The sequence below is a fragment of the Balaenoptera musculus genome, chromosome 9 (assembly GCF_009873245.2).
Source record: "Balaenoptera musculus isolate JJ_BM4_2016_0621 chromosome 9, mBalMus1.pri.v3, whole genome shotgun sequence".
In the NCBI taxonomy this organism is placed as follows: Eukaryota; Metazoa; Chordata; class Mammalia; order Artiodactyla; family Balaenopteridae; genus Balaenoptera; species Balaenoptera musculus.
This window is the reverse complement of record NC_045793.1, coordinates 77,279,375-77,304,674: the sequence shown is the minus strand read 5'-3', so window position 1 is coordinate 77,304,674 and position 25,300 is coordinate 77,279,375. Positions and strand designations below refer to the sequence as shown.

Here is a 25,300-nt window from a genome sequence, read left to right as displayed (position 1 = left end):
CTGGGAATGTAAAATGGTCCTACCAGTCTCATAAACAGGTTGGCAGTTTCTTAAACCCTAAACATGCAACTACTATATGACCCAACAACTGCACCCATGGACATTTACCCCAGAGAAATGAAGACTAACAGTGATATTATGATTAATAATAAGAAATATACATTTTGGCCTTAATCCATGGTTCCTGGCACACAGCTCCAAAACTCTTATAATTTCCTAATTAATACAGAGCAAAGGAAGCATCTTTTGTTGATAATTTTTGGTCTTTTGTTCCAGTCCTGAAATAGCTCCAGAGGATAAGAGGTGAAAGTAGTGTCTTTTGTTATTCACAACAAGCCTCTTTCAACCACACCTAAGTTTATGTTAATGAGGTGATTTTTGGAAAGGCCCTAGAGAACCAAAGGATGGGGGCTGGTTGCCAGGAGGAACCAACCACTTGACTAGAAGGCTGGAACTTTTAGTCCCACCCTCCCCACCCTACCCCAGTCCCCAACCTCAGGGGCTCTGGGAAGGAAGGCAGAACTGGAGGTTTAGTCAGTCACCAAGGGCCAGTGATTTGATCAATCGTGTCTATGTAATGAAGCCTCCATAAGAATCTCTAAAGAATGGCATTTGGAAGCTTCCAGGTTGGTGAACACAGGGAGGTGCTGGGAGAGTGACACATCTGGAGAGGACATGGAAGCTCCACAGCCCTTCCCCCAAGTCTCGCCCTGTGCATCTCTTCTACCTGGCTGTTCCTGAGTTGTAACCTTTCATAATAAACTAGTAATCTAGTAAGTAAACTGTTTTCCTGAGTTCTGTGAGCTCTTCTAGCAAATTACTGAACCCAAAGAAGGAGACCTTGGGAACCTCTGATTTACAGCCAGTCAGTCAGAAACACAGGTGTCAACCCGGACTTGCGAGTGGCATCTGAAGTGGGAACAGTCCTGTGGGACCTGACACTAACTCCAGGTAGATGGGTGTCAGAATTGAGTTAAATTGTGGAATACCCAGTTTGTGTCCCCTGGAGAGTTGCTTGGTATGGGGAAAAAACCCACATATCGGTTCAGAAGTGTTCTAAGTAGAGTGTTCAGAGAGAAAAACCGTGAGCAGTTTTTTCTTACACTTACTTTCACACAAAAACCTGTGAATGAATGTATGTAGCAGTTTTATTCAGAGCCAAAAACTGGAAACCACTCAGAAAACAAACTGTGGTACATCCATACCATGTAATACTAGTGAGTAATAAAAAGGAACAAACTATTGATACATTAAACAACTTGAATGAATCTTCAGGTAATTAAGCAAAAAGTGCCAAACCCAAAATGTTCTATGTTATTTCATTTATGTAACATTCTTAAAGTGACAAAATTATATTAATAGAAAACAGATTAGTGATTGCCAGGAGTTAAGAAGTGGATGTAGCTATAAAAGGGAAATAGGAAGGATCCTTGCGGTGATGGAATTGTCTGTATCTTCACTGTATCAATGTCAATATCCTGTGGTCGTATTGTACTCATCTTGCCACATGTTACCACTGGGGGAAACTGGAAAAAGGGTACATAGGGTCTGTCTGTATATTTTTCTTAAAATTGTATATGATCTGCAAGTATCTCAAAATAAAAAAGTTAAAAAAAACCTACTCCCTAAGCATAAACAGATGAAAATAAACTTAGCAAAGAATTAAAAGCAAAAAAAGTACTTTCCCTTTCCTGCTTCAATGTCTACTTTTTAACTGTGGATAAGTGTGCTAACTACCTGATGGACATTTTACTCTCCTGTAATCGTTAAATATTTCATATATAAGTGTAAATATTAGAATAGAAAACATACTGTGATTATAAATAATATCTCTTTACCAATGTTCCCTGGAAACGTCCTGGCTTCTTATACCATGCTTTGCTGCCTTCCTCTTCACAGACACATAGATGATCCATAAGTCCATTACTATATAGAAAACATTTTCCTAACAAGGAAGATTCCAATAGTCAATGATTATTTCACAAAACTATTATTTTTACATATGAACAAAATGAAAGTACGCTGAGCAGGCTACACAAAAACATAACTTTGTCTTCACCTTTTAGGATGAAACATAAATAATTTGATTTGTTTAATGACAGAGCACTGGGCTCTAAACTCACAGTGGTAAAAAGCAATTGAGTAAATTAGTGGATTATGTTTTCAGGACTGCAGTCAACAAATGCACACGGAAATAAATTCTTTTCGGTTATCTGAGGGAGTGGAGAGGGAAGACAGAGGAGAAAACCTGTTTTGAAAAGACAGCATGGGTGTACGTCTTCTCTGTTTGACCAGAAAAAAACCCTGTGGTATGTAAGGGCAATTCAGACAAAAATATATTATGAAATCTAATGTGTATCTGAAAGTTGCTAAGAGAGTAGATCTTAAAAGATCTCATTACATGGAAAAAAATTTATTAACTGTGAGATTATGAAAGTTGACTAAATTTATTGTGGTAATCATTTTTCAATATATACATATATGAAATCATTACAGTGTACACCTAAAACTAATACAATGTTATACATCAATTGAAAAAATATGTTTTTCTCAACCAATGTAAATAATGCTGTGCTTTGTTTGTCCCTTTCTCTGTATTTATACTGCTCAATCTAGACATTTGTCAGCTCCCTCTTAACTGACTACAACTTCCTCTAATAACGATCCTTGCCATTATTGGATTCATTCTTGCTGCCAAAATTGTCTTCTCTATTCGACCATATATAATTCTGTCAATTTCATAACACATTAGTCTAACTTTAATGTACAGGAAACTACTTTTCAGTCTCTTCCTACAATCCATCTATCCTTTCATCCACCTGAAACAATGCCTGATGTTCATTCTGTCTCACTGCTATGCATTCAACAGAGTGGCATTTATGTCTGTGAGAAAACTAGCTTTCTCACAGTCTGTTTTCTGCTATTTAAACATGTTTGAAACAGCATTATCTTTATAAAACCGCAAAATATTGATCAAGGAATCGCTATTTTTGCCCATCTAATAAAAACATATAACTACTCTTCTCAAAGTCCACATAAGCTATAATGTCCAGCAATTAACCAAGCTGCCTGGTAAAATGATGACTTTCCTATCACTATTCAAGCAACAATTAGATGACTGTTGGATGAATACTGTAGGATGAGCACAGCTCTTGGACTAAAGTAGGAAGCTAGATTCTAAGATGCCTTACAAGTTTAATTCTGTTCTTACTTGTGAGGCATATACTCAAATATAAAATTGTCCTCTGCTTTAATTAGTAGGTTCACAAAAGTGTTGTATGTTTTATACACACACATACACACAGGCAGTTGACCCTTGAACAACACAGGTTTGAACTGTGAAGGTCTACTTATGCAGATTTTTTTCAATAGTAAATACTACAGTACTACACAATCTGCAGTTGGTTGAATCCAAGGATGAGGAACTGCAAAAACAGAGGAACTGTGGACACTGAGGGCCAACTATAAATTACAGGCAGACAACTGTATGGACAGTGGGCAGTGTTAACCCCCTCAGTGTTCAAGGGTCAGCTGTATTTGTTTTCTGCCTAGACCTCATCATGTACAATTAAGAAATGAGAAAATGTTTCTGCATGAGGACAAAGGCATCAATTTTTAAAAACTAATAAAAAGAGAATATTATTCAAACAAAAATGAATACAGCGACATTTAAAAATCTAACATAATGTTTTCAGGATAAGCAGAACACATACCTTTGGGGAATGGGTTGTTTTGGGCTTGGAGTCGAATTTTAACAACATCAAAGGGTGTCACTATGAAGATACATAAATCTCAATTAACAAGTGATACCTATAAATTGTATAGACATTTGTCCAAAGAACACAAAATACACCGAATGATACTTTCCTCATGACTACATAATGGGTAAGATTATTTATCTTAAAGTGGTTTTGAGTATTAACATTCTAATTTTTTGCACTTGAATTTTGTTTAAAGAGTACCAATGAGAAAATGTAATTACTTCTCTCACAAGTACTCAACTCTCATTTATAATATTTCTACAACTATAATTCCATTAGCACTAGTATTTATAAGAAAATATGTTATCTAAGGTAAAGAATGAAAGTTCCAAAAGTCCATTTAAATATTTGAGAATAACTCTGTATTACAAGTAATCAATAATCAAACAATGTAAGTCTTCCTATTCTGTTAAATTCACTTATATCAAACAAAAACTATAGATAATGCAAATTTGAGTAAGCGAGTCATAAATCATCCTTACTACCACATTGTGTTACTCCATTTGGGAACAGCGCAGCAAAGGAGAATGGTTTTAACTTGCATGCTGTATTTCCTCATCTGAGAATGAGGAAGTCACATCGGAAGATCTCTAAAGCCTTTACAACCCTAGCATTCTGACCTAAAGACACTACATTCTAAAGCAATTAGTTTACATTTTTTCTAATCATCTGCTATCTTATTTGAATAAACGAGCCAACAAAGTCATTAAAACGCTAAACTATCACCTAACTATGTCATTTGGCTGTGTCTACAAGAAATTCATTAAAAAAGACAGAAAAATGTGGTCCAGAGGAATTTAAGCAATTCACTGTTACTAAAGCAAAGTAAAATATAACTTGAATTTGTTGCTACTATACGTTGTCCAATTTCTGTATTTTTCATTACGCTAATATTTTATTCCATATTAAAAAAATGATAATAGAGTCATAAAAGTTTAATATTGATAGGGACCTCAAAGAGCTCCTGATCTAAGCCCCTAATTTTAGAGATGGAAAATTAATTTCAAAGAGAATAAGGACTATCCCAACGTGCATTCACCCTGAGAATGGCAAAGCAAGGACTAAAATTCTAGTCTCTTGATTCTCTGTTCAGGGTTCTTTTCATGTTATCATGATGAAGCATGAATGACAATATTATCATTATTTCACAGATAGTAAAACTCAAATGGAATCAATGATTCATTCAGTTACATAATCTACATATTATCTTACCCATCAGTGATGTCAGTATAGCTCCAGTACAAGAGGCAAGCATTTGTTGAAGAGGAGTCACTTTGATAATTGGTGGTCCCTCTGCTTCAGGATCCATATTTTTAACTAATAGAAGAAAAATCTGTTAAAGAAAAGCAAGATGTAAAATAAAAGTGTAATAGAAAATGCCCTCAAAATCAACAGCTAAAATTTAAATAAACTATACAAACAATAACCAGTATTACTACCAAAGCACATGTTGTTGGACTTCCCTGGTGGCGCAGTGGTTAAGAATCTGCCTGCCAATGCAAGGGACACGGGTTCAAGCCGTGGTCCGGGAAGATCCCACATGCCGCGGAGCAGCTAAGCCCGTGTGCCACAACTACTAAGCCTGCGCTCTAGAGCCCATGAGCCACAACTACTGACCCCATGTGCCACAAATACTGAGGTCTGCACGCCTAGAGCCCATGCTCTGCAACAAGAGAAGCCACCGCAACGGGAAGCCCGCACACCACAATGAAGAGTAGCCCCCACTCGCCAGAACTAGAGAAAGCCTGCGTGCAGCAACGAAGACCTAATGCAGCCAAAAATTGAATAAATAAATTTATTTTTTTTTAAAAAAGCACATGTTGTTGACCACTATCAGAAGTAAACATGTAAGTTCTATACCCCAAGGCACTAAACAATCGTCATTAATAGAACATGTTCTCTATTTTCCAAAAATGGTAATGTACTTCAGCTAAGCTATGTGAGCAGCACACATGTGTAAGACAATTATTAGAGCATTAAGAAAACGGACTCTGGCCATGTAAAAGAATGAAAGCAGCTGACCAACAAGGCTCAAAATCTGAATTTAGCCTCACAAGAACTACTCAGGTACTCGAATCTAGTACAGAATTATCAGCAAATATAGCACTATTTTTATTGCATATCAAACACTGTTGCAAAGGTACAAAATAAAATCAAAAACATAACCTTCATAAGAAGCGTTATCTTACAAAACTTTAATGAGAAAAACAACATATACTCTTTTGAAAAACTCAGTTAACACAAAAGTATAAAAATCACTTATAAACTTATTTTTAAAAAATAACCACTTGGGGCTTCCCTAGTGGCACAGTGGTTAAGAATCCGCCTGCCAATGGAGGGGACACCGGTTCGAGCCCTGGTCTGGGAAGATCCCACATGCTGCGGAGCAACTAAGCCTGTGCGCCACAACTACTGAGCCTGCACTCTAGAGCCCACGTGCCACAACTACTGAAGCCCGCGTGCCTAGAGCCCGTGCTCCGCAACAAGAGAAGCCACCGCAATGAGAAGCCCACACACTGCAATGAAGAGTAGCCCCCGCTCACCGCGACTAGAGAAAGCCCACAAGCAGCAACGAAGACCCAACACAGCCAAAAATAAGTTAATTAATTAATTAAAAAAATAAAAATAAAAAAATAACCACTCATGGCCAAAAAAATAAAGAAAAAAAAAAAGGGAATTCCCTGGTAGGCCAGTGGTTCGGACTCCATGCTTCCACTGCTGAGGGCCCAGGTTCGATCCCTGGTCCAGGAACTAAGATCCTGCAAGCCGTGCGGTGCAGCCAAAAAAATAAAATAAAACAAATGAAAAAGTAACCACTGGCAACATACAGTATCATCTTTCCAAATGTCTATGTGCATAAAAACACATATATGTATATGTATAATATATGTATACAGACAGGAAGATTACATCTAACTAATCAATTACAAACATTCGTATTATCTGTGTATATGTATTCCTGTATCTGTGTATATGCACCTTTTTTGAAAAACAAAATAGATTAATACTACTCATATTGTTTAGTAGCCAGCTTTGACACTTAAAAATATATTACAAACATGCCAATAAATAGATTTACATTATCATTTTTAATGCTTACATGGTTTTTAATTATACTTATTTAGTCATCCTCATATTCTTATTTAGGTTACTGACAATTTGTCATTAATTCATTAATTTCATAAACTCTCATATAAATATCCTTATACATACATCTTATTGTAGTGTTCCTACAATTACTATAGAAAAAAAAGTAAGATTGCTGGACTAAGCTAAAAACTTGAGACAAATTGCCAAAATGCTTTCCAGAAAGATTGGACCAACTTATACTTCCACACTGGCAATAAATGAGTTTCTATTAGCCCATAAATTAACCAAACGCCCTCTCATATTACATATCACTTATTTTTTCTAAACCATTTGGAAGTAGATTGCCATACATCACACCCCTTTCAGCCTAAATACCTCAGAATATTCCTATATAATCAAGGTACAATTATCAAATTGAGGAAACAACGATAGTATCCTACAGTTCATTTTCCAATTTTGTCAATTATCCCAATAATGACCTTTATAAAAATGAATGGTAGCTGTATTGTTTATTTTTTTTATTTTTTATTTCTTAAAAATTTCTTTATTTTATTTTTGGCTGCGTTGGGTCTTCGCTGCTGTGCACGGGCTTTCTCTGGTTGGGGCGAGCGGGGGCTACTCTTAGTTGCAGTGTGCGGGCTTCTCATTGTAGTGGCTTCCCTTTGTTGCGGAGCACGGGCTCTAGGCACACGGGCTCAGTAGTTGTGGCTCACGGGCTATAGAGTGCAGGCTCAGTAGTTGTGGCGAACGGGCTTAGTTGCTCCGTGGCATGTGGGATCTTCCCGGACCAGGGCTTGAACCCGTGTCCCCTGCATTGGCAGGCAGATTCTTAACCACTGCACCACCACGGAAGCCCTGTATTGTTTCTTTAGACTTTTATTATTTACCTACCTGGTTTAAGTCTTTTCCTCAACTCTATGTTCCAATATTTTGTTTGTAACATCAGTAGCTGAAAATCTGTAGTGAAAAAAGAAAGTTAACTGTCTTATCTTTTCAGACAAGAAGAAAGGGATAACAAGCCTAAAGGAAAGGAGTATATAAAAACTTTAAAACACAAATCAACAAATATTTATTAACTATTACTTTTAAAATATTTCTATTAAGTACTTTGAGGAATATGAAGAGCATTCCACAAATGTTATCATTAGAGTTACAAAAGTATTTTCACGAAAAAATCTTCATATTTTCCCAGTAAATATACTCTGCTTTAAAAACAATTCTAAACCTGAACATACGGACCCATCTTAGTATCAACAGAAGTTGAACAACCAGATTTTGTGACACTTACAGGAAATTCAGAGACTAAAGTAACATGGTAAAGCCTGACACAAAATATAGAAGAAGGTATAATACTCTGGTATACAGGACTACTGTCTTAGTTTCTTCAACAAGTGAAAGTAGGGTGGGAGAAAAGGTGGCAGGGGAGGTATAACCGTTCTAGAATAAAGGAATCCAACCAAATGAATCCTGGTTTGAAAAAACGAACTTTAAAAAGCCAGTCTGAAAGTAACTAAAGAAATCTGAACGTGGGCTGGATATCAGATAATATATTTAAATTACTGTTGATTTTGTTAGTGAGACGTTATTACGGTTACGTAGAAAGTGTCTTTTTTAAAGAGGTTCATACTGACGTATTAAGGGCTGAAATGTTATGATAGCTGTAGTTTATAATAGTCCAGAAAAAATATATTATAATGTTAATGATCTGTTAAATCTAGGTGTTATTTCACTCTTCTGAATTTTTCTGTCGATGGGAAAATTCGCACAATAAATTTTTTTTTTAATTCCTGAAATGTATGTAGAACCTTCAAATCTAAGCACCTACTTCTAACATTTATTTGAACACAGGTCTTTAAAGTGGAAAAATAACACACATATGCTACAATACAGGTATACGCCTCCTCCAGAAAGGTAAGAAGACCTACAGTGCTTTATTTTGGCACCATCCTAGCAAAGTTGGCAACCTGAATATTCTCACCTTAAATTAAGGCTAGAAAAATTGACATATTTCTAGCAATTATTTAGGATGTAAGGGGAAAAATCCAAAAATTAGATGTAACTTTTTAGAACCAAAAATTAAGGTTATTCAACTTTTATTTCTTAACATATACATATTTCAGAAAAATGTCATATCAACAATCTCTGAAGATCATAACATGAATCTACTTATGAGGTCTGAAAAATTAGTCTCCTTTTCAAAATATTGTGGGTCAAATGGATAACATACCCAAAGATTCAGTAGAATATGAAGAAAAAGTGGCAAGTTATATATATAATCTTAGTGGAATGTCTAGAACTCAAAATGTATTCTCCAGTGCTTTAAATTCCCTCCAGTCCAGGGGGACTTCCCTGGTGGTCCAGTGGTTAAGAATCCATCTTGCAATGCAGAGGACGCCAGTTCGATCCCTGGCTGGGGGACTAAGATCCCACAGCTACTGACCCCGTGCACTGCAACGACAGAGCCCACGCACCACAACTAGAGAGAAGCCCGCGCGCCACAACGAAAGATTCCCGCATGCCGCGACTAGGACCTGATGCAGCCAAAAAATAAATAAATAAATAAATTCCCTCCAGTCCAATCAACCTACTTCTCTTTTTTCTTTGTATCCACTCTTCTATGTAGCAGGTACCATCCCTTTTTCAGGGAGCACATGGACTAGTGAGAAAGATGACTTTAACATTAATATCTCCTTTAACTTTATGAGTCCTAAACAAATGTTCTACAAGAATAGCTTCCTTGCTCAACTATACAAAATTCTTATACAACTATACAAAATTCCTCTTTTCTATACTTTTTCTGCATTCTGTACTCACTTAATATTAATGATTTGCTATACTTGGCCAAGGTGGACTTCAAATATAAATGGCAAACACTCTTAACATGAATAATCAATGAGCCCCTCTTGGGGGAAGAAAGCTACCTGATGACAAAATCTACTCAATCAAGCGATGAATGGAGATGCTTTAGTAAACGGATTAGAGCAATATCCAAGTCAGAAAATAGTAAATCAATATATACTTAGTATCATCAGAACTTTAAATTTTTTCCATCAAATGTGTGTTAAATGCTATCTTATTATAGTTTTATGTTCCCTGGTCATTAACGATGCTGAACATCTCTTCATATTATTACCAGTATGTACTGCCTCTTCTGTACTATGTCCGTTCATATCTTTTGTCCATTTTTCTCCTGGGGCATTTACTTCTTTTTATTGGTTTGAGAAATTTTTTATTCTTAGTACAAATTATTTGCAGGCTGTGTGAACTGTCTCTTCTCAGAGTCTATGATTTACCTTTCCACTTTCTTTAAAGCATATTTTAATAAAGTCCGTAATTATTTTTTGTGGTTAAAAAAGAAACACAACATGAAGTCTACCTTCTTAACAAAATTTTAAGTGTACAGTACAGCACTGTTAACTATATGCACATTGTTTTACAGAAGATCTCTAGAACTTTTTCATTTTGCATGACTGAGACTCTATACTCATTAAATAGCAACTCCTTATTTCCCCCTTCTTTTCAGCCCCTGGCAACAACCACCATTCTATGTTCTTCTGCTAAGAGTTTGACTACTTTAGATACCTCTTATGATCAGAATCATGCAGTATTGCTCCTTCTGTGACTGGCTTATTTCGTCCAGCATAATGCCCTCAAAGTTCATCCATGTTGTAGCCTATGACAGGGTTTCCTTCTTTTATAAGAAGTATATAATACTCTATTGTATGTCTATACCACCTTTTCATTATCCATTCATCCACTGATGGACATTTACATTGTTTCCATTTCTTGAATTACGCATATTGCTACAATGAATATGGGAATACAAATATCTCTTTGAGATCCTGATTTCAATTCTTTTGGATAAATATCCAAAAGAGGGATTGCTAGATCACATAGTTGTTCTATTTTAAGTTTTCTGAGGAATCTCCACACTGTTTTCCATAGTACACCATTTTACATTCTTACCAACAATGCACAACGTTCTGATTTCTCCGCATCCTCACTAGCACTTGTTATTTTGTTTTGTTTTTTAATAATGGCCATCATAACAAGTGAAGTGACAACCTTGTGATTTTGATTTCATTTGCTTGATGATTAGTGATGCTCAGTGTCTTTTCATATTCCTGTTGGCCATTTGTATATCTTCTTTGGGGAAATGTCTATTAAGGTCTTTTATCCATTTTTAAATCAGATTATTTGTTTCTTTGTTGTTGTGTTGTAGGTGCTCCTTATATATTTAGAATACTAATCCCTTATTTGATATATTGTTTGTATATATTTTTCTCCCATCCCATAGACTGTCTTTTCACTCTATTGTTTACTTCCTTTGGTGTATAGAAGCTTTTCAGTTTGATACAGTCCCACCTGTCTTTCGTTTTTATTGCTGTGCTTTTGGTGTCACAGCCAAGAAATCATTGCCAAGATAAATGCTATGAGGCTATTCCCCGCTTTCTTCTAGGATTTTTTTAAATTGCAGGTCTTATATTTAATTAAGTCTTTAATACATTTTGAGTTGATTTTGTATATGGTATAAGGGTCAAAATTCTTAATGTAGCCAAATTTACTGGCCTTTTCCCTTTTTTTAAAAAAATAAATTTATTTATATTTGTTTATTTATTTATTTATTTATTGGCTGTGTTGGGACTTCGTTGCTGTGTGCAGGCTTTCTCTAGTTGTGGCGAGCAGGGGCTACTCTTCATTGCGGTGCACGGGCTTCTCACTGCGGTGGCTTCTCTTTGTTGTAGAGCACGGGATCTAAGCGCACGGGCTTCAGTAGTTGTGGCACGTGGGCTCTGAAGTTCAGGCTCAGTAGTTGTGGCGCACGGGCTTAGCTGCTCTGTGGCATGTGGGATCTTCCCGGACCACGGCTTGAACCCGTGTCCCCTGCATTGGCAGGCGGATTCTTAACCACTGCGCCACCAGGGAAGTCCCAGCCTTTTCCTTTATGGATAACACTTCTTTTGTGTTTTCTTTAAACAATCTTGCCCTACTCAAAAGTCCAAAGATACTCACCCATATTTTCTCCCTAAAAGTTTTAAACTTTTGCTATTGACAAATTTTAAGTCCTTAATCCATACAGAGAAGTATTTTAATAGTACGTGAAGTAGTGATCTAATTTCATCTTTTTCCATGTTAAAATAGATAACTACTTTATCCAGCTCCAAGTATTAAATAATCCCTCCTTTCTCCTTTCAACTGACATACTACTTGGTCATAACTAGGTTCCATTCCTGTGTGGAACTGTTTCTAGTCTCTCTATTCTATTGGTCAACTTATCTATCCTTAAACTGTACCACACTGTATTATTATTGTGTCCTAATACGTCCTCATATTTGGTAGGGCCAGTCTACCCTCCCTGTTCTTCTTCAGAAGTGTCATGATTATTCTTGGCCCTATGGTCCTTCATGTAAGTTTAAAAATCATCTTACCATTTTCCTTGAAAAATCTCTTTGGGAATTTGATTTGAACTGAATTGAATCTACAGATAAAACTGGAGAGAATCATTATTATTGATTTAATATCTTTCTTCTTTTTAAGATAGGCTTTGTAGGGCTAAAAATTCCCTTCCAAGCACTGTTTACATTGCATCTCACAAATCTGGATATACTGTGTTGTCATTTTCATTCTGTTCAAAATATTTTCTAACTTTCTGGTGTTTCTTATACCATACTTATTGGGTTTTGGTATCAAGGCTATGCTAATCTCATAAAATTAGGTGGAGAATCAATTACTGAGCCTGCGCGTCCGGAGCCTGTGCTCCGCAACAAGAGAGGCCGTGATAGTGAGAGGCCCACGCACCGCGATGAAGAGTGGCCCCCACTTGCCACAACTAGAAGAAAGCCCTCGCACAAAAACGAAGACCCAACACAGCCAAAAATAAATAAATAAATTAATTTTAAAAAAAAAGAAAAAAAATTAGGTGGAGAATATTTTCTTTTAGAAGAGTCTGTAAGGTTGGGATTATTTGATCCTTAAATATTTGATAGAATATAACTGTGAATTATAATTGTATCTGTGAATTTCATTTTGTGTTTTCAAAATATGCATAATTTTATTATTTGTTAAACAGATACTCAGAAAAATTCATGCATTTTTTTGGTGATGAAAATGCTATGATTATTTTGTATATAAACAATCACCAACCTTACCACAAAAATGTAATAACATCTACTAAACCAAAGAAGAAGAGAAATCCTCACTGAGTTTTATAATTTTTGTGTGACATTATCAAGCATACCAACCTACACATAATGAGAGTCCCAGAAGGAGAGGATAGAAAGGGACAGAAAGAATACAAGCCAAAAACTTCCCAACTTTGATTAATAGGGGAGGGGGGGAGGAGAAAAAGAAACTATACATCCAAGAGGCTCAACAAATTCCTGGTAGGATAAACTGAAAGAAAGCCACACTGAGAACATTATAATCAAACTGCCAAAAGCCAAATACAATGAGAATTCTGAAAGCAGCGAGAGGAGCAATTCATTATATTAAAAGGATCTTCAATGATTAAAAAGCTGATTTCACATCTAAAACCATGGAGACCAGAAGGCAGTGGAATAACATTTTCAAGCAGTGAACAAAAAAGACTGTTAACGGAGAATTCTGCATCTAGCAAAATTATCCTCCAAAATTGAGAAAAAAATTAAGATATTCCCAGATAAACAAAATCAGATAGAAGTTGTCACTAGTGATCTTGTCCTACAAGAAATACTAGGAGGAATCCAGTCAGGCTAAAATGAAATGAAACACACCACTAGATAGTAACTGGAATTCATATGATGAAACAAAGAGCACTGGCAAAGATAACAACATAGATGAATATAAAAGAAAACTGGATAAAGCAATAAAATAAATCTTTGTTGATACGCATTCAATATATAAAGATGTAATTCGTATGACAACAATAGCACAAAGGAAGGGAGAAGAGAATGGAGCCATATACTGTTGAAGTTAAAATGATACTAATCTGAACCAGACTGTTATAAATTAAAATACTAATTATAATTCCCTAGGCAACCACTAAGAAAATACCTCAAAAAAATATAATAGAAGAGACAAGGAAACTAAAATGGTATATGAAAAAGTATCTATTTAAAACAAGTGAAGGCAGCAATGAAGGAAGAATGTGACTAAACAAACGTATAGAAACAAATAGAAAAATGGCAGACATAAATTCTTTTAAACGTAAAATGGATTAAACAATCCAAAAAAGGGCAAAGATGGGCAGAATTTTTTTAAAAAATCAAACTATACCCTATCTATAAGAGACCTATTTTATATTCAAACACAAAAACAGATTGAAAGTAAAAGAATAGCACATAAGTAACGGCAACTACATACATAAACATAAGAGTCTGCATTAATGGATTTTTGGTTAGTAATTCCTTTTTCCCTTCTAATGACTTAAAATACAATTATATACAACAATAATTAAAAATCTATGTTAATCACTGCCATTTATAACATTACGTTATTTGTAACATACAATGTCATTAACATTGCATATTTGTTTATATATGTTATATGTTTACTATATATATCAACATAACATATACAAATATATTTGTTACATGTTTATAATATACACATTTAAATGCACATTACATATGTGCTTATATTATACATATTGCATACGTTATATACGTTATACATACAACAGTAACAATATGTCATTTATAACAATAACAACATAAGGGGGTTGGGGGAATGGAGTTATACAGGAGTGAAGTTTTTGTATACTATTAAAACCAAGTTGGTATTAATCTGAAATCACTGTTATAAATGTGAATTGTAATCCTAAAGACAACCACTAAAAACATAACTAAAATATATACAGAAAAAATGAGAAGGCAATCAAAACAGTACACTAGAACATCTAACACAAAAGAAGGCAGTGACGGAACTGAGTAACAAAAATATATGACATACACAAAACAAAGAGCAAAATGGCAATGCAAGTCTTCTATTTGAATAATTTCATTAAAGATAAATGGATTAAACTCTCTAAGAGGGGCTTCCCTGGTGGCGCAGTGGTTGAGAATCTGCCTGCCAATGCAGAGGACACGGGTTCGAGCCCTGGTCTGGGAAGATCCCACATGCCGCGGAGCGACTGGGCCCGTGAGCCACAATTACTGAGCCTGTGCGTCTGGAGCCTGTGCTCCGCAACAAGAGAGGCCGCGATGGTGAGAGGCCCGCGCACCGCGATGAAGAGTGGCCCCCGCTTGCCGCAACTGGAGGGAGCCCTCGCACAGAGGCGAGGACCCAACACAGCCATAAATAAATAAATAAATAAATAAAAAACTCTCTAAGAGACAGAGGCTGGAAGGTTAAATATAAAAAGGGATCTAACTATATGCTGTCTATAAGAAACTCATTTTAGTACCAAATACACAAATAGGTTGAAAATAAAACTGTAAAAAGAGATGCTATGAAAATAGTAACCAAAAGAGAGCTAGAGTGACAATACTAATATCAGACAAAATAAATTTTAAGACAAAAATTGTTAAAGTAGACAAAGAAGAATGTTATATGATGATATAAGGGTCAATCTATCAAGATAAAAAAAATTATAAACATATATACACCTAACAACAGAGTCCCAAATTATAGGAAGCAAAAACTGACAGAAGATAGCCCAACAACAGTTGGAAGCTTCAATATATTTCATTTTCAATAATGAACAGAACTAGACAAAAGATAAACAAGGAACTAGAAAACTTAAACAATACTATAAACCAACTAGACCTAACAACACACAGAATACTCCACCAAACAAGAGCAAAATACACATTCTTCTCAGGTGAACATGGATTATTCTCCATGAGAGATCATATGTTAGGGCACAAAAAAAGTTTCAATAAGTTTTAAAAAACTAAAATAATACAAAGCATCTTCTCTGACCACAGTAGAATAAGAAATCAGTAACAAAAGGAAATTTGGAAAATTAAAAAATGTTGAATGAAACAATACACTCTTAAATAACCAATAGGTCAAAGAATCCATTACAAGGTAAGTTAGAAAATACCTTGAAATGAATGAAAATGAAAACACAACATATCAAAACTTAAGGAATGCAACAAAAGCGGTGCTAAGAGGGAAATTTATAGTTTTAAAAGCCTACATTAAAAAATAAGAAAGATCTCTCCAATCAATGACCTAAAATTCTCCCTTATGGAACCCAAAAAAAGAAGAGTTACCTAAACCCAAAGCAAGAAGAGGAAAGAAATATTATAGATTAGAATGTAAATAAACAAAATAGAAGAAAAACCATCGAGAATCAATGAAACCAAAAGTTGCTTCTTTAAAAAGATCACCAAAGTTAACAAACATTTAGTTAAACTGACCAAGAAAAATGAGAAGACTCAAATCAGTAAAATCAGGCATGAAAGTAGAGATATTACCACCAGCTTTACAGAAAAAAAAATTATTATAGGAGAATATTACAAACAAGTATCTGTCAACAAATCATTTAACCTAGATGAAATAAACAAATTCCTAAAAACATACAAAGTACCAAAAGTGACTCAAGAAGAAAGGGAATACTTTCTAACTCATTCTATAAAACAAATATTACTCTGATTGGGCTTCCCTGGTGGCACAGAGGTTGAGAGTCTGCCTGCCAATGCAGGGGACACGGGTTCGAGCCCTGGTCTGGGAGGATCCCACATGCCACGGAGCGACTAGGCCCGTGAACCACAGCTACTGAGCCTGCGCGTCTGGAGCCTGTGCTCCCCAACAAGAGAGGCCGCGACAGTGAGAGGCCCGCGCACCGCGATGAAGAGTGGCCCCCGCTTGCCGCAACTAGAGAAAGCCCTCGCACAGAAACGAAGACCCAACACAGCCATAAATAAATAAATAAATAAATAAATAAATTTATTAAAAAAAAAAAATCTTCCACCATCTTGGACCTAGTTGGTTTTAACCGGTTTATGTCATATGCTCAACGGCTCTGTCATTCTTTAAGAGTTGTGCCCTGCCTGCTTCCCTCCTGTTTCATATGTACATATAAGATACATTAGTCTGTAGTTGTCAAGTGATGTCTTTTTATGGCCACGGAGCGACTAGCCACAATTACTGAGCCTGCGCGTCTGGAGCCTGTGTTCCGCAACAAGAGAGGCCGCGATGGTGAGAGGCCCGCGCAGCGCGATGAAGAGTGGCCCCTGCTTGCCACAACTAGAGAAAGCCCTCGCACAGAAATGAAGACCCAACACAGCAACAAATTAAAATAAATAAATAAATAAAAATTAAAAAAAATATATTACTCTGATACCAAAGCCATAAAAAGACATCACTTGAAAACTACAGCCTAACGTATCTTATATGTACATATGAAACAGGAGGGAAGCGGGCAGGGCACAACTCTTAAAGAATGACAGAGCCGTTGAGGATACGACATAAACTGGTTAAAACCAACTAGGTCCAAGATGGTGGAAGATTCCACTTCCAATAGACCTTGAGCCTCATCATACGCTCATTGTAATACATTAGCATGCTAAATGACACACCCACGGGTGTCATGACAGTTCCGAGGCTGACCATAAGAGGACAAAAAGTGGGCGGCAGCCCAATTCCTAGAAATCCCCGCCCCTTCCCCGATATAGTTGGAATAATCCTATGAAATTACCTAGCCCATAAAAACTAACCTCCCCATACTTTGGGTCACTCTCACCTTTTGAGACAGACCTCATTCTGTCTATGGAATGTGTATCTCTCTAAATAAATCCACTTCTTATCTATAACTTTGTCTCTCACTGAAGTCTTTCTGCAATGAGACAAAGAACCTGAGCTTCATTAAGTCCTGAGACCAGGTGTGCGATCTCAATTAGAAGACAGTGGGTTCGAGTCCCAATCTGAGTTTTGGCTGAGTAAAAGTCTCAGCCTGTGGGTTCAAGTTCCAATCTGAGTTTTGGCTGGGTTCGAATCCCATCTGAGTTGTGCAGTTTCATATAGATGCAAAAGTTCTCCACAAAATACTAGTAAGCCAAATCCAGCCTTATATTAAAACAATTTACACCATGATCAAGTTGGATTTAACCCCAAACATGCAAAGGTGGTTCAACTTATGAAAATCAATCAATGGAATTCACCATACTAATTAGATAAACAGAACCACATCATGAACTGTTAATACAGTAAAAATTGAAAAAAAAATCCAACATCTTTTCATAATACAAACACTCAACAATGTAGGAAAAGAAGGGAATTTCATCAACATGATAAAGGGCACCTAAGAAAAACCCACATATAACATCATACTTAATGGAGAAAGACTGAAAGCTTTCCCCCTAACATCAGGAAAAAGACAAAGACGTCTGCTTTCTTGCTAATCATGGAAGTTCTAGCTACAGCAATTAAGCAATAAAAACAAACAAAGGCATCCAGATTTGAAAGAAAGAAGTAAAACTATCTCTATTCACAGATGACAAGATTTTATATCTTGAAAATTCCTAAGAATCCACCAAAAAAACCTATCAGAGCTAATAAATAAATTCAGCAAACAAAATCAGCATATAATAATCAATTGTAATTCTATATAGCAATTAACAATCTGAAAATGAAACTAAGAAAACAATTCCAGTTAGAAAAGCACCTGAGCATAACTTTATAGTTATGCCTTCTGGCCTCCTGTATCTGAGGTTCCTTGGATTCAAACAACTGCAGACCATGTAGTACTGTAGTACATATTTAATGAAAAAAAAAATCCACATATAAGTGGACCTGCACAGTTCAAACGTGTGTACAGTGAAAATTACGGAACACTGCTGAAATAAACTAAAGCGGACCTAAGTAAGTGGGAAAACATCCTGTGTTCATGGATAGTAACCCATAATACTGTTAAGATGGCAATACTATACAAATTCAATGCAATCACTCTCAAAATTCCAACTGCTCTTTTGTAGAAATGAATAAGCTGAACCTAAAATTCATATGAAATTTCAAGAGACCCTTTCAATACCCAAAACAATCCTGAAAAAGGAGCACAAATTTAGAGGACTCAGACTTCCCAATTTCAAAACTTACTAAAAGGCTACAGTAATCAAAGCAGTGTGGAACTAGCTTAAGGATAAACATATAGATCACGGAATAGAACTGATAGTCCCAAAACAACCTCATACATCTATGGTCAACTGATTTTCAACAGTCTTTTCAAGAAATGGTGCTGGGACAAATGGATATCCACATGCAAAAGAATGAAGTTGGACCCTTAGCTCACACAATATACACAAATTAACTTAAAATGGGTCAAAGACCTAAGCTAAAACTACAAAACTCTTAGAAGATAAGATGAAGTAAAGCCAAATGACCTTGGATTTGGCAATAGGTTCCTAAATATGACACTAAAAGCACAAGAAACAAAAGAAAAACATAAAATTGAATTTTATCAAAATTAAAACTTTTTTGTATCACAGGACACTGCCAAAAAAGTGAAGACAAGCCACAGGACTGGAGAAAATTTTTGCACATCTCTCTGATAAGAGTCTAGTATACAAAATCTTTAAGAACACTTACAACTCCACAACAAAAAGCCAAGAGCCCAATTAAAAACTGGGCATGGGGCTTCCCTGGTGGCGGTGGTTGAGAATCTGCCTGCCAATGCAGGGGACACGGGTTCGAGCCCTGGTCTGGGAGGATCCCACATGCCGCGGAGCAACTGGGCCCGTGAGCCACAACTGCTGAGCCTGCGCGTCTGGAGCCTGTGCTCCGCAACGAGAGAGGCCTCAATAGTGAGAGGCCTCGATAGTGAGAGGCCTGCGCACCGCGATGAAGAGTGGCCCCCACTTGCCGCAACTGGAGAGAGCCCTCGCACAGAGACAAAGACCCAACACAGCCATAAATAAATTAATTAATTAATTAAAAAAAAAATAGTAAGGTTATGATGCTGGTATATAGTATTAAAAAAAAAAATGGGCAAAGGACCTGAAAAGACACTTATTCAAAGAAGATATACTAATGGCCAAGTAACACATGAAAAGATGCTCAACATCACTGATCATTAGAGAAATGCAAATCAAAACCATGATGAGATACCACTTCACAGCCAGTAGGAAAGCTATAATTTAAAAAAGAAAAAAGAAAAAAGGAAATATAACAAGTGTAGATGAGAATGTGGAGAAATAGGCAACCTTTTACACTGCTGGTGGTAATGTACAATGATGCAGCCACTGTGGAAAAGCTTGGCAGTTCCTGAAAATGTTAAACTTTAATTATCATATGACCCAGAAATTCCTAGGTATATACACAAGAGAACTGAAAAACAGAGTCTAACAAAAACTTGTACACATATGTTCACAGTGTTATTCATAACAGCCAAAAGTAGAAATAACCCAAATGTTCAACTGACGAATGGATAAATAAAATGTAGTATAACCCTACCAGGGAATTTAATTTTATTCAGCCATAAAAAAAGACTGAAGTATTGATACATGCTACAATGTGGATGAACCTTGAAAACATTATGCTAAATGAAAGAAGCCAGGCATAAAAAACACTTATTATGCCATTTATATCAATACGAAATGTCCATAATTGGCAAATCCATAGAAACAGAAAGCAGATTAGTAGTTGCCACAGGTTGGGGGGAGGGGGGAATAAGGAATGACTGCCTAATGAGTACCGGGTTTCTTTTTGAGGTATTGAAAATGTCTGGAATTATATGGTGGTGATCATTGCACAACACTGTGAATACACTGAAAGTCACTGAACTATACACTTCAAGATAGTTTAAATGAATTTTATGTTAGGGAATTTCATCTCAATTTTTAAAAAAACTACATGAGATAACCAGTTCACACCCAGTGAGTGACAAGGATGTTTAACAACTGGGACTCTCCTACATTGCTGCAAGGAACAGTTACTAAAAACGTCTGTAGTTTCTCATCATGTTAAATATTCAGTAAACATATGATCTATCAATTCCAAGAAAAATAAAAGCCTATGACCACAAAAAGACCTATATACAAATGTTCATAGCAGCATTATTCATAATAGCCCCAAATTAGAAATAACCCAAATATCCATCAAGAGGGGATGAATAAACTGTGGTATATTCACAGAATGGAATACTACTCAACAATAAAAAGGAATGGACTACTGATACATGTAGCAACATGGATGAATCATGAAAATATGTTATGCAAAATAATGAAGATGCAAAGCATATAAATTATATGATTCCATTTATAGGAAGCTGAAATACAGGAAAAATTATTTATGATATTAGAAATCAGAAGAGTGGTTACCACTGGTGGGAGAAGGGAGATTGGAACAAGGAGTGAAATAACTTTCTGTGGTGACAGAAATGTTCTTTATTTTGATGGGGGGTGGTAATTACATGGATATACATATTTGTTAGAACTCATCAATCTGTACGCTTAAAATGGGTGCACTTTATTGTATGTGGATTATAAAACATATTAGAAAATTTTTAAACTTACATGATGAGACTTCAATGGGAGTCTTAAAGTAAACAAGTCTCACTGGGCCTAGCCCATTGTAGGTGCTCAATCAATATAAAAGGAAAGAAAAAAGTGGGCTAGGAAGGTAGATTGTTTTATAACCATGGCTGGGAGTTCCCTCGTGGTGCAGTGGTTAAGAATCCGCCTGCCAGTGCAGGGGAAACGGATTTGATGCCGTTTCATGCCGCAGAACAACTAAGCCCGTGCACCACAACTACTGAGCTTGCGCTCTAGAGCCCACAAGCCACAACTGCTGAGCCCACGTGCTGCAACTACTGAAGCCCGCGCGCCTAGAGCCCGTGCTCTGCAACGAGAAGCCACCGCAAGGAGAAGCCCGTGCACTGAAGAGTAGCCCCCACTCGCCGCAACTAGAGAAAGCCCACACACAGCAATGAAGACCCAGAAAAGCCATAAAAAAAAAATTGCCAAATATGTATTGTGTAATATCCTAAAGGAATTTACAATCTAGTTCAGGATGTAATACACCCTCTGAACCAACTCATTATCCTTAACAGCTCCGACAGGTACCACAGCAGCCTCTGAATTATACTGTCTCAACGTGATTCACTCTCAAATTTTGAATTTTCCTGTCTTGCTTATTCTCCATTTTTGACCCTTCACTTAGGTTATGTTCAGGGACTTGATATGCTGAATTTTCCTTGGTTTCCCAGCCCAGCCTCACCTGAGACACGGACTTCAGCGCCACAGCCACTAACCAACTCTATCCCTTCATACGCTTAGCTTGCAAAACTAAGAACTAAATCTCAGAAAAACCTTAGGCCCTCCAATTCACCAGGGTAATGAGACTCTAAAATACGAAAATTAATTAATAACAATAGCAACAGAACACATTTCAGGAGATAATATATCAATAGCTGGCAAATAAATCAAACTGGACTATTACTGAAGGCCCCAAATGAGCAGGAGATAAAGGCTGAGTCTAAGTCAGGCTTGCTATGAAAAGGAAAGAGGAACAACTGTGAGCCAGGTGGAGAGGCTTAAGGAAAAGAAATAAGAAAGGAAAAAGGTACTGCAGAAGAATGAATAAATCCATTTGTCTAGACTCTAGAATAAGAATTATATTTGTATATTCATGAGGTAGTCTGAAAAAGCAAATTAAGGCCTCATTTGATAATTACAAAAAGTTGTGGGGTAGACAGAGCACATGTTATTTGCATTTACAGATGAGGAAATTGTAGTATGGCAAGGTTAGTATTTGCCCAAGGTCATAAAACTACCTAGGAATAGAGCCAGTACAGAATGAAATTCATTTTCTCTTTATTCACAGTCAAACGTTCATTTACTTAGACCATGATTCTACTCAATGTTTTCCAACTTTGCTTAATAGAATTCTTTAACCAACTTTTCACAAGTAACGCTGCCCCCATTTATTTCTTCTTGCATGTATACCTTTCACCTGAAGCACATCTCAAGACATACTTTAAATAAATCTTATTCTTTGACCAACAGCCCTGATTATTTGCATGATAGTAAGGAGGTTTCTATGTTTACAGGCCATAGATATATGACCACATCCTTCTTCTGGTGGCTACTACAAGATTTGAGTTCCAATAATAATTTTTTTAAATTGTCCTTGGGTTACAGATCGGAAAATTTCTAACACTGTCCAGCAAAACAAACTTTCTGCTTATTCACAGCTTGACATTATTTCCTGCAGTGCAGTCAAGGGTGTGTCTAAAAGCCTAGGGTGCCACTATGTTACTGTCCTTCCTCATTATAGTAAATAAGAAAGGTACCTCATCTTTCACTGGAACATAAAATGGGCTTCCTGTTTTTATTTTCTTCAACAGAAACCTATCTTTCCCATATCCCCTAAACCTTCCAAAGACCCTATCTTCCCTTCCTATCATGATAATTTCCTACACTGACAAATTTTTTCCAAGAGTATAGTCAACCCATCTCCACTTCAAGCCCATCATTTTTATCTAGTACTTACCTTAGCCATCGCCTGAAATTCTAAGGAACCAATGACATCTTAAACACCAGAATCGAAGGCCTAGTTGTCAAGTCTTAGCCTTTTGGAAGGCTTGAAGATGGAGAGAGGCTGATATAGAGTTCACCAGGATGACAGCACTTACTCAGCTCTTACTCTGTGCCAGGCACCGTACTAATTAAGCTTCCAAGAATGTTCCAATTAATTCTCACAATATCTGAGAAGTGTTTATTACCTCCATTTTCAGATATTAAAATTTAGGACCAAAATTACCCAAAACCATACAGTTAGTGAAGCCTGCACGATCCCAAAGTTTGTAATTCTGGGACATTTGAAGATTAGTTCCCAGTTCTCTTCCTAACTCTGTGGCCTTTTCTCCGTCTCCTTCACCAGTTCATCATCCTCCGCTCATCACTAGTTCTCTTATTTCACATGCTCTCCTGGGCAATTTCCATTTCCTCCCGTGGCTTTAGCTACCTTCTGTACTAGTGTTTCTCAATCTTTTAAAACTTTTTATAAACATAAAAATCATGTGCTCTTTTGGTAGCTTACATTTTGAAAACAGATTGTTTTTCCCAAATAGAAATTCTAGTGTTGTTCAAACTACACCTCCGCCTGCCTTTTAAGATCTGATAACCTCTTAGGCATCACCCCATGACTGAGAATCAGCAATTGGTCTGTATGACATCTCTCAAATCAGTCTTCCCTCTCCTGACCATCCCCACTCTCTCCCAGACATCTCTCCTGAATTACAAATATTACGAGGTGTCTAATAAAAAGAGATCCATTATCGTCTCCCCAGGCCCTTCAAACTAAGACCATCCACAGCAAAACTCATTTCCCTTAGCAAACATGAACCACCTCTTTGCGTTCTCCATTTTGGCTAAAGGAATTACAATCTACCCTTTTCTATACTTTTAAAGTACCTATTTGTGAAACGGCAACATTGGCACTAACTTCCCTTAGCTACTAAGTTAAAAATCAACCATCAAACAACGAGACACTATCGTGGCCAGAAGGGAAGGAATGTGAAGTATAGTACAAGATTTAACGCTTTTACTCCTTACGAAGTTTACAAGAAGAGACACACCAAAATCCATTTTTTGTGTGTAAAGCGTTTTCCCACTTACCGAACAAAATTAATTTACTTTTCAAAACATTTAAATGTAATCCTTACTACAAATCCCATTTTAGAGATGAAAAAAACTGAGATTCAAAGGGATTAGGTAATTTAACCCAAGTTTTAGAAGCTGGTCGGTGCAAGGTCCAGACCCGAAACCCTAGACTTGAGATTTCAAATTCCCTTTCCTGTTATTGTTGAAATAAACTTCTACACAATAAAATGAAATCAGGGGTGTGCACAACAGAGGTCAACAGAGCAGCGCACGCAAGTACCAGAAAGCACAAGGCACCCTAGACACGCTCTAGGTCGGGGGCCTCCTGGCCCAAGCCTCGCTCCGACGCCGCCCGGCCCCTCTCTCCCCGCTAAGACCTTCTGCGGCCTGCCTCCAGCCGGCCGGGTGACCACGGGAAAACGGCGCTCTGAGAATCGGGGCGCGCTGGGTAGAGGCTGCCGCCGCCAACCCGCCCCACCCCAATCTGCGTCCCGGCTCGGCCGCAGCCGCCGCGCCTCCAGCCGCCGGGACAGCCGAGCCGGGGAGAGCAAGCGTACCTGGTGGAGGAAGCGGCTGGAGGGCAGGCAGTCCCGGCAACCTTAGAAGGCGGGAAGGACCTCGGAGGCGAGTTGGTCTGGCTGACGGCGCTAACTGCATTCATTCCGTTTAGCCACCTCGGAGCCACATGGCGGATCTGAGAGCGAGAAGGCGTCACAGTGAGTAGGGCGCAGGGGCGGAGACGCGACCCGTGGGGGCGGGGCGCAGGCGCGAGGAGGCGGGGTGTGAGGGGCCAGATGCGCAGCGCGAGGAGGCGGGCACCAAGGGGCTGGGCACGCGACGCGAGCACGTGGGGCAGAGCGTGAGGCGGGGCGCGCGGCGTGAGAGGGGGCGGGGCGCGCGGCGTGAGATGGGGCGGGGCGCGCG

At 37.5% G+C, this 25,300-nt stretch overlaps 1 protein-coding gene across 4 annotated transcripts in view; it reads right to left on the bottom strand.

Annotated features, from left to right (window-relative positions):
• The window catches only part of SLC25A40 (solute carrier family 25 member 40), a 52,755-nt gene extending 27,659 nt beyond the window's left edge, over positions 1 to 25,096 (bottom strand). The window contains exons 1-5 of one of the 4 annotated variants that reach the window (XM_036863930.1): positions 24,934 to 25,096; positions 7,743 to 7,808; positions 4,974 to 5,078; positions 3,714 to 3,773; positions 1,839 to 1,945 (exon numbers count right to left, since the gene is read on the bottom strand). In XM_036863930.1, coding sequence (XP_036719825.1) covers positions 1,839 to 1,945; positions 3,714 to 3,773; positions 4,974 to 5,078; positions 7,743 to 7,808; positions 24,934 to 25,033 — 438 coding nt within the window. In that variant the 5' untranslated portion in view covers positions 25,034 to 25,096. Of the gene's footprint in view, positions 1 to 1,838; positions 1,946 to 3,713; positions 3,774 to 4,973; positions 5,095 to 7,742; positions 7,809 to 24,933 lie in introns of all 4 variants that reach the window. The other 3 variants (XM_036863932.1, XM_036863931.1, XM_036863933.1) reach the window with 3 other exon arrangements.
• Positions 25,097 to 25,300: the final 204 nt, after the last annotated feature.